The sequence below is a fragment of the Armigeres subalbatus genome, chromosome 1 (genome assembly GCF_024139115.2).
Source record: "Armigeres subalbatus isolate Guangzhou_Male chromosome 1, GZ_Asu_2, whole genome shotgun sequence".
NCBI classification, from domain to species: domain Eukaryota; kingdom Metazoa; phylum Arthropoda; class Insecta; order Diptera; family Culicidae; genus Armigeres; species Armigeres subalbatus.
The window spans coordinates 125,918,279-125,932,145 of record NC_085139.1 but is presented as its reverse complement, the minus strand read 5'-3'; the positions used below and the strand labels follow the sequence as shown (position 1 = coordinate 125,932,145).

The following is a 13,867-nucleotide window of genomic DNA, read 5'->3' as shown; positions in this document are numbered from 1 at the left end:
CAAACACAAAAACAAAAGTGCCACCCTACTAACATTCCAATCATTCGACAGGGCTTATCATCGGCTTCCTCCCTGCGTTCGGTTGGCGCGGCGATACCGACGATGGACGTGTATGCTGGTTCATCCGTTTGGCACCACCAGCTCTCATTATATTGACCACCGTGGTGGGAATAATCCCTCTGATTGTGGTCATTGTTCTGTACAGCATCATTCTGCACAAAGCCCTCCGACGGGTTGCGCAGCTGAAAAAAGCGAGCCGAGAGCAACAGGGCGCCCTAGCTGGCAATTTACGGTTGTTCCGTGGTGGCGCGGCGGCATCTGCTACATCTGTTGTGGCGACGGCCGAACAGCCCCTCTCCGAAGAGCATCACAAAACAACGAAATGCTTCCAGTGCTGCAAAAAACGCTCGACCATTGTCAGTCGGGGAAGCGGCAAGCATCCGACCAAGTGGAAGGCCATCAAGGTGGTCATGCTCACGACGGGGTGCTTCGTAGTGACGTGGCTGCCATATTTCATCGCAAGCACCATGTATGTCCTGTGTAACCCAGATACGAACCCGGACCTGTGCCGTGGTTTACAGTTTGCTATCGCAAGCCCGCTGGCCATTCTCGGATTCTTCAACAGTCTTCTAAATCCCCTTATCTATGCCTGGTGGCACAATGGTTTCCGAACATCAATGAAGAAGCTTTGGCGAAAAATGTGCTCCTGTTGCTGCCAGTCAGGGGACAATAAATCATTCCCACCAGATCCGGCACTAGAGGTATCGGCAAGAACGGCATCCACCACCGGTAGTAGTAGAGTCGACGGCACCACTTCCGACGGGAATGGTGCTAACCAACAGTCTCGAAGCTCAAATACTACAACATCAACAACTACCAACACTTCTTTTACTGCCAGTCCCCAGCCACGTTTTTCGAGGAGCAATAACATCAACAAAAATAGTAACAGATCGATGCCCACGTACAGCAGCGACACCAGTGACCTGGAAAATCGAATAACAGACACGGATACAGATGGTCCCGAGCAGACTAGACTGTGAAAAATGTAAAGGAAACATTCGAGTGGTCCTTTCGTTCAACAAGATTACCTTCGCTCCCTAGCTCAGTATGTAGTGTGTAAGAAGATATTCGACCGTTTGTGTCAGTATAAGTTTATTCATTTCACGTGTGTCAAAACAAGCATACGGCGTACAAAACAAAGTCAACAATCATATTAAATTGTTTGTGAACTGATCTGACAAATTTAATGGCTGATAGGAAAAGAAAATAAAGTTCCCCTTCTACCTCATGAATGAGTCGAAAAACAATATTTGCTCAAAACATCAACATTCGCTTTATTTATTAATTTATGTTTAAGACAATAAAAACCTCAAGTAGTTTTGAATCCCACGAAGTCGTCTTCTTCTTCCAATCATACATTGTTATAGGTTACTATAAAGATCCCAAAATTATCTAATTTCTGATCGAATCAATTCAATTATAGAACAGAGTTAATTACCTCAGAATTGAGTAAACATGGTTTCACTATGCAATGATTGTTTAAATTTGTCTGATCCTGGCGTTTTGAAAAAAATATGTTATTATTGGGAAAAATAAAAGAGCCGAAGATTGTATGGACGAACAGCAGTGATTGAAATCTGAAAGGAAGCAAAGGAAGCAAATCAAAGGGGAATATCCCCAACAACAATATGATTGTATGTTGACTGTTGCATGAGATAAAAACTTACGCTAAACTTCTCCACTCCAACTTGCAGATAAATCAGGGAAACAAGCATAGAAAAATGCTAGTGAAGCTTCACGAGTCATTTATTGTGCGAAAATATATCAAACTGCAATACGAGAAGACAACGTATTTCTCTCAAATGTTTGAGCATAAAAACATTTATTTATTGTGTCTTTATGTCTATCAGAAATTAAATTATTTGGTGCTAATCGAATAAAACCACAAAAACCCACAGCCGTGACTGTTGTTCGCAATCTAAATTCTAATTCTTTTGTTTTTTTTTTTTCAGCCAAATAGCCATGTACTCAGTCTGAAAGGGCCAAATATGTAATGAGGCCATTAGAGCGTGTTTTTCGAAGTCATTAAACCGATCGCGTTATTTGGCTGTAAACCATGGGGTGCCTAAACCTTTATAAATTGCTAAAAACTCCAAAAAATACGAATCGAATGCAAATAAAACGTTTGTTGTTGATACAGGTGATTTATTCCACTATTACGCATCAACAACTACGAAAATATGAAAAAATAATTTTAAAAAACACTCAAAGGTGCAGCCCAATCAGGTTGCACGCAAATGTGACGTAGGACTACGTTGCTGTGCCTCATGGGCGGCAAAGACCACTGATTCCATATAATTTCCATTAGTCATCACGCGGTTGTGTTTCTTGGATACATAAAAGCTGCTTTCCGGCGCGAGCGAACCATTTTGTTCGACATTCCACACAGATCAGTTTCGGTACAGGCGTCGGTGGAGGTCGTGGCGTTGCTGATAATTTATTCCGAAAGATGACTGGTGTGTGTTGAATGCTGAGATATTCGGAACTGTATAATAAGATACACTTATTCAATCGACACTTATTTTATTGACACTTCCAGTAGTCACACCTGGAACTAACTGACTCTCTTCCCAACGCCTACTATCTTTTCTTTCTTCCAATTTATCCCTGTGCTCAACCCACGTGTTCGACCCTACAATCCCCCCCAGCTTTTATTACATTAGTGAGGTATATAATCTTTGTACTTGGCAGGTTCATTTCTTACACGCTTTTCTCGACGGTCTAAATCCTCTGTACTCTTAGTCGCCATTGAAGCATCAGCTGTTTCAATTTTCTTCAAATGGGTTACGTTTCTTCGATATTTTTTTCCGGATTCGTATGACCGGATCGTAGTATCGGCTCCCACTTTTCGAACAACTTCAAACTCTTCTGGTCCAAAATCTGCGTCTAGCTTGTTACTTTTTTTTCATTCGTTCTAAAACTTCTAAAACTCGATCGCCCACATCAATGTCACTCTCCTTTGCATTCCTTTTCTTGTCAGCATAGATCTTACCTTTTTCTTTAACAACTTTATCGCGATCGCGTACTTCAAAGTCAGTTAGTTTTTTTTACCTCTGTTCTGGTAGGCATGCTTAGCACCAACTGTGAATCCACGGGCACTTCCGATTCCATATATTGGTGTATCGCATGAAACACTTCCATTCTCCTTTAAATCCTTGAACTGCTGATCTGTATCCTCGATTGTAGCCGCAATCTCTTCGATTTCTCTCAACGAACGATCACGTTTTAGGATACTCTTCCGGAGCTCGTCACTTCGGCAATTTTAGACCACGATATCAATCAAATAAATTTCCTTCAAAATTTCTCCAACCTCTGCTGAGTATTTATCAAAACCACAGTTTAACGCTTGCTGACGGAGACGGATTACATAATGACCGAATTTTTCGTTTTGCCCTTGTTTCATTTTGCGCAGTTTGCGTCTCTCGATAACATCCTGGCGACCAGTTTGAAAATATGAATCGAGGAGTTCGATAGCCAAATCGTAAACTTTTGGATCCAAAGTTACCAACGGGATTTTGTTGTGATCTGGCAAACTGCGAAAAATTCTTTGTAGCTTAGTGCGTTTAATTTTTTTGGTGGGAAATACCATATGCGTCAAAATAACATTCCAATGACCATTTCCAAGTCTCCCACTCAAGAGAAATCTTGCCAATGCTGCTATTTCTCTTATTACCAACTCTTCCTCTGGATCAAATGGGTGTGACGGTATATTTGCCAAACGAGATAGACAGTCTGCGATGTTCTGAGGTCCTGGAATATGCACCACTTGATACTCAAAGGATTGAAGGCGTAATACCCATCGTTCAATTCGTGCACATGGTCGTGATCGCGGGGTGAACAAATACTGTAAAACTTTGCAGTCGGTCATCAAATCAAAATATCTTCCGTACATACTAAAACGTTCCACACTCCAAACTAATGCGAGGGCTTCCCTCTCAGTCTGGCAATATCGACGTTCTGTGTCTGTTAACGATTTGGAGGCGAAACAGATTACACGGGTCCCGCCTATGCTATTCGATTTAAGGAGCACCGCTCCCAAACCAGACGGACTAGCATTTGTCATTACCATTGTTTTGTCTGATACGCTGAAAAATTCAGTCAGAGTTCAGAAGCTGAAGCCAACTTATTCTTAATTTCTTCAAACGCTTCATTGTGCCTAATACTCCATTCAAATTTTACATCCTTCTTCGTGAGTTCTCGCAACGGTTCCGCAAGAGTAGCCAGATCTGGTATAAACTTATTCATATAGTTTGCCAAACCGAGAAAACTGCGTACTTCAGATTCCGTAGAGGGAGAACGAAAAGATAATACTGCCTTAACCTTTGATTCCGATGGACTTATCCCTTTCTCAGAAATTCGGTGCTCTAGAAAATCTAGTCTGCTGACTCCGAACTCACATTTATCCCAATTCAGCTCAACACCTCTTTCTTTAAGTTTTCAAGAACCTAAAATTTTAGTCCCTAGTTCATTTACGATATATGTTCGGCTTATTACTACGTTTTAATCTAAAACAATAGAAACTAAAATTCCTTTTTCAAATTCCTGTCGTGGATCTCCTTCGTTTCTCGATCAATTATAACATCATCCAGGTACCAATATGTCCCCTCACATCCGGAAAGTATTTCCTCCATTATACGCTGGAAAATTTCTGGTGCCGTTACTAATCCGAATGGAAGCCGCTTAAATCTGAACAAAACGCGATTGGTAATAAACGACGTAAAGTCCCTAGAATCTTCCGCAAGCTCTACTTGGTGAAATGCTTCTCGAATGTCAAGATTACTCCACATATTTCCTACTCCCAGTCGTGCCAAGTATTCGTCCACAACTGGCATAGGGAAATGCTCCCTAACTACAGCCTCATTCACACGACGCAAATCCAAACATATTCTCGGCTCACCAGAAGCTTTTCCTACAATAATTAACGGTGATACCCATGTGGCTGGTCCTTGCTTTACCTCTATAATATCACGCCGCCACAGTTGATCCAACTTTCTGTTCACAGCTTCCTCCATAGGTATGGGTACTCGGCGGAGAGGTTGAAATACTGCCCGAGCGTCTGGAGTAATCCTGATATGAGCCTGAACACCTTTTTCTGCTTCGATCGTGCCAATAACGGAAAGTGGTACATTGCTGCCATAACCTCTTAAAACTCGTGTACATCCTTTCGTCGACTTCAGCACGCGAATCTTCGCATTTTTCATCATTTCCCATGCCTCGTGCTGAATCAGGATAGCGTCTGCTCCAGAGTCAATCAACACATTCAGAGAGAATCCTCCTATTGTGCAATCCAGAGTGTTACTTTCATTACCCCCGTAGAACGCATAGTACACCTTTTCTGGCATTTCCAAGCCATTGTTTTGCTCCTCTTCGACATGGTGCTTAGATTCCTGCAAGTTATCTACGTTGAACACTCTCTTCGACTTGAGCTCTGCATCCGGAACATGTTGGCGTTTTCTGCACATTGCTTCAAAGTGATCTAGACCCCGACAACGCCGACAAGAACGTCCTTTTGCTGGGCAACTCAATGATCTTGAACTGTGCCCTTGTTTACCACATGAATAGCAAGTCAACTGCTCATTCCGTTTACCGTGTGTACCTTGTGATGACCCGTGGAACACCGTCCATTGCGTCATAGATTTCTGGGGTCGATCATTTCCTAAAGAGCGATAAATCAAGTAATTATAATATCCATCTTCTCTTCACGATCAAAACACAGAGAGAAGAGAGAAATGCGTCGTCAATAAACCAAGATTATCGACACGACCCACATGACTTAACAACAACACAACCCACACAAACATACTTGACCACCCCATTACCACCCTAAACCACGAACACCCGACAGCGATATTATTATAGTTCAGCAACTGCCAACAGCTGGTCATGGTAGAAGTGTATCGTAGTGACTTACTGTGTAGTGCCCATCCTGTTCTTCACCACCCACCCATCTTGTTTATGGTGCTGGGACAAAGTAAGATGATATCATGCACCTCCCCCAAACACTTAGTATACTAAACTCGATTTTCCAAATTTAACAAACAAACAAAACAATAGTGAACCTAGTGCAGTTTACCCCAACCCACCTGACAGTCCATCGTGTGACCCACACTTCAATAGACAGGTTGATTAATCTCGAGTAAGTCACACAATATTTCACTTATGTACCATTGCAATTTATTACCGTATCGCCAATAAATGACAGGCCCTGATGAAGATCCAAACCCCCGGATCGAAACGTTGGCAATGATTTGAAATTATCAACATTTTCATGTGACTGAAAGCCGAAAATCCTGAAAATTAGCAACTATTCCAGTCGAAATCCCCAAAAATCAACAATGGCGACAAATGCACACACGTCATTTTACACAGAAGTCAAAGAGCGATACGGACAATATACTGTAACGCTACTCAAGCAGTATGCTAACAGCAATACCAAACTAGGCAATATGCAAAGTCGTAAAGAATTCCTGCTGAGATGCCGGAGATCTGGAATTACACCATCTCACATCGTTCACTCACTCCGATGTGCCCATGAACTACTTGCGGCGCGAAGTCCTTACAGCCGGAAATTATCAAACGCCGTGTCAAAATTCCAGAAAGCCTTGCTGAACATTGAAATACAGGATAGTTATCACAGAATCCAGCGGCTGAACCAAGAGCTGAGCACACTGCGAGAACGAATCGTCCACCATACCGACTCCAACACATACGCATATTATTTCCTGACTCAAGAATTTGCATACCATGACAACCTCCGAAGAAAATCACAACAGACATCACGAAAATTCAACCTCCTGATGAACAGAGCCTTGCAAACCAACCAAAAACAGATACCGACCGAAAACACCAACGCTATTCTTAATGCCACCAACAAAACAGTCCCACCAGAAACGTTAATTCTCCTCAGCCTTGGTCCCAAGTTCGCCTTGCCGTACAACAACACAACACAAATGCCACTCTTCCATTTGATCGCTGATGTAGAAAATATCCTCTCTTCCCAACCGGATAATGCAACGCGGGAACGGACGAGATGCCAGATCATCAACAAAATGCAGAACTTCATTAACAAAAATGCTCTACTAACTAGCCAACCGTTAGCCAAATTTTGTCAAAACGCAGCGAACATCACTAGAAAATTCATCTCTAACAATCCGGACGTACTAATCACCGAAGCTGACAAGGGGAACCGAACAGTCATTATGAATCTATCAGACTACGACAACAAGCTATCACAGCTGATCGCAGACACTAGTACGTATCAACAGCTGAAATCTGATCCCACGGACAAATACGAACGCAGAAACAATACGATCATACAGCGGTTGTACGCACTCAAACTAATAGACACTCGCATGAAGTACAGACTCTGGCTACAACGCTGTGTGCCCACGCATATACGGACAGCCCAAAGCACACAAATCCAATCTTCCTCTAAGACCAGTAGTCCCCAACACAACATCTCCCACATACCACCTATGTAAGTACATTGCCGATATTCTCCAAAGATCGTTCACGAGTCAATACAATGTTGTTGACTCAACAACATTCCGTGAATATGTCAACCAACTGGTTATACCAACAGACCATGTACTGGTTTCATTTGATGCAGTGTCTTTGTTCACCAATGTTACCAAAGATGTGGTGATCCACGACATAATCATGATGTGGGACAAAATACGGGACAACACCAGCATAAATTTGGATCTCTTCTTAGAAATTATTGAATTCTGCATCAGTGCCAGTTTCTTTTGTTTCCGGCAAAAATTCTACCTACAGATATCTGGAACTGCAATGGGAAGCCCTCTCTCTCCAATTTTGGCTGATATTGTGATGGAAAATTTGCTACACAGATCAATAACAGCTGCCAACATTCCTCCGACATTCATTCGAAAATACGTGGATGACTTGTTTCTTGTCCTACATAAAGATCAAGTAAATGCAGTATTAGCAATTTTCAATACTCAAAACTCCAATATCAGCTTCACATCGGAAGTTGAGCAAAACATGCAGCTTCCATTCCTCGACCTACTAATATTAAGGTTTGATGATGGAAGCGTTAAAACTGATTGGTATGCGAAACCAATTTCTTCAGGTAGAATTCTGAACTACTTCTCCTTCCACCCCACGGATCAAAAACTTGCAGTCGTCAATAATTTCATTGACAGAGTGCGTAACCTAAAATACCATCCGAAATAAACGTCAACAAGATCAGCTCATTCATCACCACCTCAGTAAAAACGACTATCCCCACACGCTCATCAATCGACTCCTACATCAACCACCACGCATCGAGACCCCGGATAAACCCACTATCTTCAGATCCATCCCATTCATCCAAGGCTTAACACCAAACATCAAACACATCCTTCTCAACAGTGGCTTGAATATTGGTATCTCACACAGCAACTGCAACACAGTAGGACATCTTTATAAAAATGCGAAGGATCCGGTAGCAGAGCTCAACAAAAGCAACGTCATCTACAGGATTGACTGTACGAATTGCCCTAGTAAATATATCGGTATGACGACCAATAAGCTCAGAACTCGAATGTACGGACACCAATCCAACATCAACAAATTGGACAAACAGCTGTTGGAAGGATACCAATACACAGACCCAGAAGTACTACAACTCCAAGAGAAATCAGCCCTGATTAACCACTGCATCACCCATCAACACCGCTTCAACATCCAAAATCCCACAATCGTCGATAAATCCTACAAGAAGCAAGCTCTGCAAGTGTTAGAGATGTGTCATATTGCCACTACCTCTAACACGGTCAACCATCGGACGGACACCGACAACCTAAGCTGTGCGTACGCAAATCTTCTCTTCACGATCAAAACACAGAGAGAAGAGAGAAATGCGTCGTCAATAAACCAAGATTATCGACACGACCCACATGACTTAACAACAACACAACCCACACAAACATACTTGACCACCCCATTACCACCCTAAACCACGAACACCCGACAGCGATATTATTATAGTTCAGCAACTGCCAACAGCTGGTCATGGTAGAAGTGTATCGTAGTGACTTACTGTGTAGTGCCCATCCTGTTCTTCACCACCCACCCATCTTGTTTATGGTGCTGGGACAAAGTAAGATGATATCATGCACCACCCTGAAACACTTAGTATACTAAACTCGATTTTCCAAATTTAACAAACAAACAAAACAATAGTGAACCTAGTGCAGTTTACCCCAACCCACCTGACAGTCCATCGTGTGACCCACACTTCAATAGACAGGTTGATTAATCTCGAGTAAGTCACACAATATTTCACTTATGTACCATTGCAATTTATTACCGTATCGCCAATAAATGACAGGCCCTGATGAAGATCCAAACCCCCGGATCGAAACGTTGGCAATGATTTGAAATTATCAACATTTTCATGTGACTGAAAGCCGAAAATCCTGAAAATTATAATATCCAAAATTATATTTACATATAATACAAAAATTCTTGTAAGGAATTCAAACATACATTACCAAATAAATATTTCTAGATTTAATTTTAGGTATTTTAACTGTTAGTTTTTTTTTAATTGTTGAATGCTGAGATATTCGGAACTGTATAATAAGATACACTTATTCAATCGACACTTATTTTATTGTCACTTCCAGTAGTCACGCCTGAAACTAACTGACTCTCTTCCCAACGCCTACTATCTTTTCTTTCTTCCAATTTATCCCTGTGCTCAACTCACGTGTTCGACCCTACAGTGTGGTGGCCATTGTCGGCAGCAATTTAACCATCATTTTAAACGGAAGAGAGTTGATTCGTGAAGCAACCACCCCGACGACCACCACCAATGCGATGGTTTTTCGCTGATATAGCTACCATCTACCATGAAATTCCGCCGGAATTCCAGGAGGAGCTTTCTGAGGAACTCCTGGAGAAACTTCCTGAGAAATTCCTGAAGGAACTTCTGGAGGAATTCCTGAGGAACTTTATAAGGAACTTTAGGAGGAATTCCTGGAGCATCTTTCGGAAGAATTCCTCGAGGAACTTCCGGAGCAAATCCTGGAGCACCTTTCGGAAGGCTTCCAGAGTTTTCCTGGTGAAATTTACGGTGGAATATGTGGAAGAATTTCGGAGAATTTCTATTGCGTGAAATAAACTCACGACGACCCACGCTGCCGCCGCCGATTAACAACGGCGTAACGCCGCCACCGCTGGCTGAAAATGATCTATCATGCCGCCGCCGATAAATTTTCAATCGGCGCACAGGTCTAGTTGTTCGGGCAGCAGGGAGTATGTCCAAGGGCTTGACGATCTCTCCCCAGGCCATCTGCGAGTTGTGGTGCCTGCCTAGGATGTGGTGGGGTTTGACAGTGGGCCCTGATAAACTTCTATAAAAAGCTGCATGAATCCGCAAGTAGGCTCCACCAAAGCGACTGTGTGCCGCTCAAAGCGCACAAGCCCAAGTCCTGGTGTTAGGTGGGACGCTAAACAGCCATGACACGACGGCCCTCCGACGAGACAGGAGGTTTGCGCAGGCCCAATAAGCCGCCTTTAAAAACAACTATTACGAACGACATAGAAGATAATACGACTCGATACAATCGGCAACGACCTAGGCGACTGTAGTAGATAAGATCTGGTCTATAAAGTGTCGGAAACAATATTCACTTAACTTCATTGTCTTATTTACATTCAGTTATTATTATAGATAGTAGAATCTATAGATGAGCTAAAGCATGGCTGAGTCGCCTTTTTTGACCGTGCACACGCACATATGACGTCACAGCCCTTAACATTTCCATTGAAATCGTGACGTCATGCTCGTTTGGAGACACGTTTGACAGTTCGTTTGGAGACAGAGGATTTATCTTCGCTCATCTATATATTCCACTATCTATAGTTATTATCCAATCAGATTATACTCTTTTGTAGTATATTTCGTTTAAACGTGCAACGAGCGACCTTAGATTGTAAGATATTTTGATTCCATCCAGCAAGAAACTTTTCGGGATGATCGTGTGAGAGCGAAATGACAATCAGTTTGCTGAGTATTGTTGCGACGAACGGTCGAGACTAGAAATCTCGGTCGGGTCACGACAATGACGCAGCCGGTAGAATTACGATTTTTATCTTTAGGTCTTGTTAGTGCTCCCCGGAAGAAGTGATATAGGGAAAACAATCAGGTAAATATAAGCGTAAAATGGAGACAAATAAAGAAAATATGCTAGCGTCCCCGGTAGGCTCCCTGACGGAAGGGCAGTGGAGTAGGCCGGGTGACAGAATAGTGCAAAAAAGAGAGCACAATGAAAACAAAAATTGCTAGCGTCCCCGGTAGGCTCCCTGACGGAAGGGCTGTGGAGTAGGCCGGGTGACAAAATAGTGCAAAAAAGAGAGCACAATGAAAACAAAAACACAGATGGCTAGCGCTCGGGCTAGCGTCCCCGGTAGGCTCCCTGACGGAAGGGCAGTGGAGTAGGCCGGGTGACAAAAATTTCCAAAAGGAAAAAAACATAAACAAAGATTGAATTTGAATTGAATTAGAAAATATAGCCTAGCAACATTATATTTAAAGATGGATTATCAATTTGAATCTCGTTTTGGAATTGACATCGGATTTAGAGATGTTCATTGAACTTGAACTAGATTGGGATTGGATTTGTATTGAAATAGAATGAGATTTCCATTGGATCTGGATTTGAATTAAGATTTGGATTGCGTTTGGACTGGATTTTTATTGGACTTGGATTGGATTTGCAATAGATCCAAATTAAATATAGATTCGATTAAATTAAATTTGAATGAGTATTTCGATTGGATTTGGTAGATTCGGATTGGATTTGAATTGTACTTAATTTGGATTTGATTTGGACCAAATTTGAATCGAATTTGGATTGGATTTGTTCGGACTGGATTTCGATTAAGTTTAGATTGGATTTGGATTGGACTCGGATTAAATTGGATTTGGACTGGATATGGATTAAATTTGGAATAGATTATGATTAGATCTGGATGAGTGCTTATTTGAATTTGGCCAGGTTTTGATTGGAATTGATTCGGACTGGTTTGCATTACATCTGGATTGGATTTGCAATGGATTTGGATGGGATTAGGATTAAATTGGCTTTGAATTGGATTGGATTCAGATTAAATTTGGATTGGATAAAGATTATATTCAAATGAGTGATTTAATTTGGCTACATTTGGTTTGGATTGGATTTGGACTGAATGTGGAATAAATTTGAATTAAATTTGGATTGGATTGGGGTGAAATTTCTGGATCTGGATTTGAATTGGTATTTAAATTAGATTTGTATTGAATCATGATTAGATTCAGGTTGATTTTCGATTGGATGAAGATCAGATTTAAATGAGTAATTGAATTGGCTATATTTGTGTAAGATTGAATTTGGACTGTATTTGGATTGAATTTGGATTGGATTTGTAATGAATGTGAATTGCATTTGGATTAGATTAGATTTGAATTTTGGATTTGAAATTTTTTACTTGAATTTGGATTTGGATTGAATTTGGATTGCATCTGAATTGGATTCAGATTAAATTTGGATTGGATTAAGAGACTTGAATGAGTTTTTATTTGGATTTGGCTATGTCTTAATTGGATTTGATTCGGACTGAATTTGGATTAAATTTGGTTTGGACTTGGATAGGATTCGGATATTAGATTTGAATTGGATTTTGATTCAGATTAAATTTGGATTGGAATAAAGATTATATTTGAATGAGTAATTGAATTTAGATTGGATTTGAATTGGATTTCCAATAGTTTCAGAATAAATTTGAAATGGATTTGAAATAGATTTCGATTAAAATTGGACTGGATTTTGGAGTATATTTCATTGGCTATGGCTAGATTATATTTTATTTCATTGGATTTGGCTAGATTTGGATTGGATTTGAATTGTATATGGATTTGATTTGGACTATTCTTTAATAGATTTGAATTCAATTTGGATTGAATTGGGATGAGATTTCGGTTGGACTTGGATTTAAATAGGGTTTGGATTGACTTTGGATTAAGATTAGATTATTTAGATTATTTTGATAAAATTAGATTTAAATGAGAAATTGGATTTATCTAGATTGGGATTGGATTTAGATATGATTGAGCATTTTATTAAATTTGGCTTGGATTTGGATGAAGTTTAAATTGGATTGGAATTGGATATGAATTAGTTTTCGACTTGATTTGAACTGAGTGTACGATTTGAGTTGGATTTGGATTGCATTAGAATTGGATTGGACAAAAATTGAATTGGGTGATCTGCAGCTTTTTCGTCTTCATTGTGTTATGTTTCAAATAATTATTGCAGAAACTTTTCGTGAAATTTTGAATTATACGTTCACTACATTCCTGTAGAGTAGAGGAGGAGAAGAATGTAGTAGATAAGATCTGGTCTATAAAGTGTCGGAAACAATATTCACTTAACTTCATTGTCTTATTTGCATTCAGTTATTATCCAATCAGATTATACTCTTTTGTAGTATATTTCGTTTAAACGTGCAACGAGCGACCTTAGATTGTAAGATATTTTGATTCCATCCAGCAAGAAACTTTTCGGGATGATCGTGTGAGAGCGAAATGACAATCAGTTTGCTGAGTATTGTTGCGACGAACGGTCGAGACTAGAAATCTCGGTCGGGTCACGACAGCGACGAATAAAGGATCACGATTGGAAGCTTGGAACATAGAAACTGCAAGTCGCTAGGTTTCGCAGGTTGCGACAGGATAATCTACGATGAATTACATCCCCGCAACTTCGATGTCGTAGCGCTGCAGGAAATCTGCAGGACAGGACAGAAAGTGTGGAAA

At 40.8% G+C, this 13,867-nt stretch overlaps 1 protein-coding gene and 2 long non-coding RNA genes across 3 annotated transcripts in view; all 3 read left to right on the top strand.

The window, feature by feature from the left end:
• The window catches only part of LOC134206522 (5-hydroxytryptamine receptor 1A-like), a 54,586-nt gene extending 53,315 nt beyond the window's left edge, over positions 1-1,271 (top strand). Inside the window, exon 3 of the mRNA XM_062682247.1 lies at positions 52-1,271. Within this exon, the coding sequence (XP_062538231.1) occupies positions 52-1,040 (989 nt within the window). The 3' untranslated portion in view covers positions 1,041-1,271. The remainder of the gene's footprint in view (positions 1-51) is intronic.
• Positions 1,272-5,870: 4,599 nt separating this feature from the next.
• Positions 5,871-6,361, top strand: LOC134206104 (uncharacterized). The gene is made up of 3 exons (XR_009978245.1): positions 5,871-6,031; positions 6,115-6,196; positions 6,263-6,361. It is a non-coding gene; the product is annotated as an uncharacterized LOC134206104 (long non-coding RNA).
• A 2,896-nt stretch (positions 6,362-9,257) lies between these two features.
• LOC134206097 (uncharacterized) lies at positions 9,258-9,498 on the top strand. The gene is made up of 2 exons (XR_009978244.1): positions 9,258-9,331; positions 9,398-9,498. It is a non-coding gene; the product is annotated as an uncharacterized LOC134206097 (long non-coding RNA).
• Positions 9,499-13,867: the final 4,369 nt, after the last annotated feature.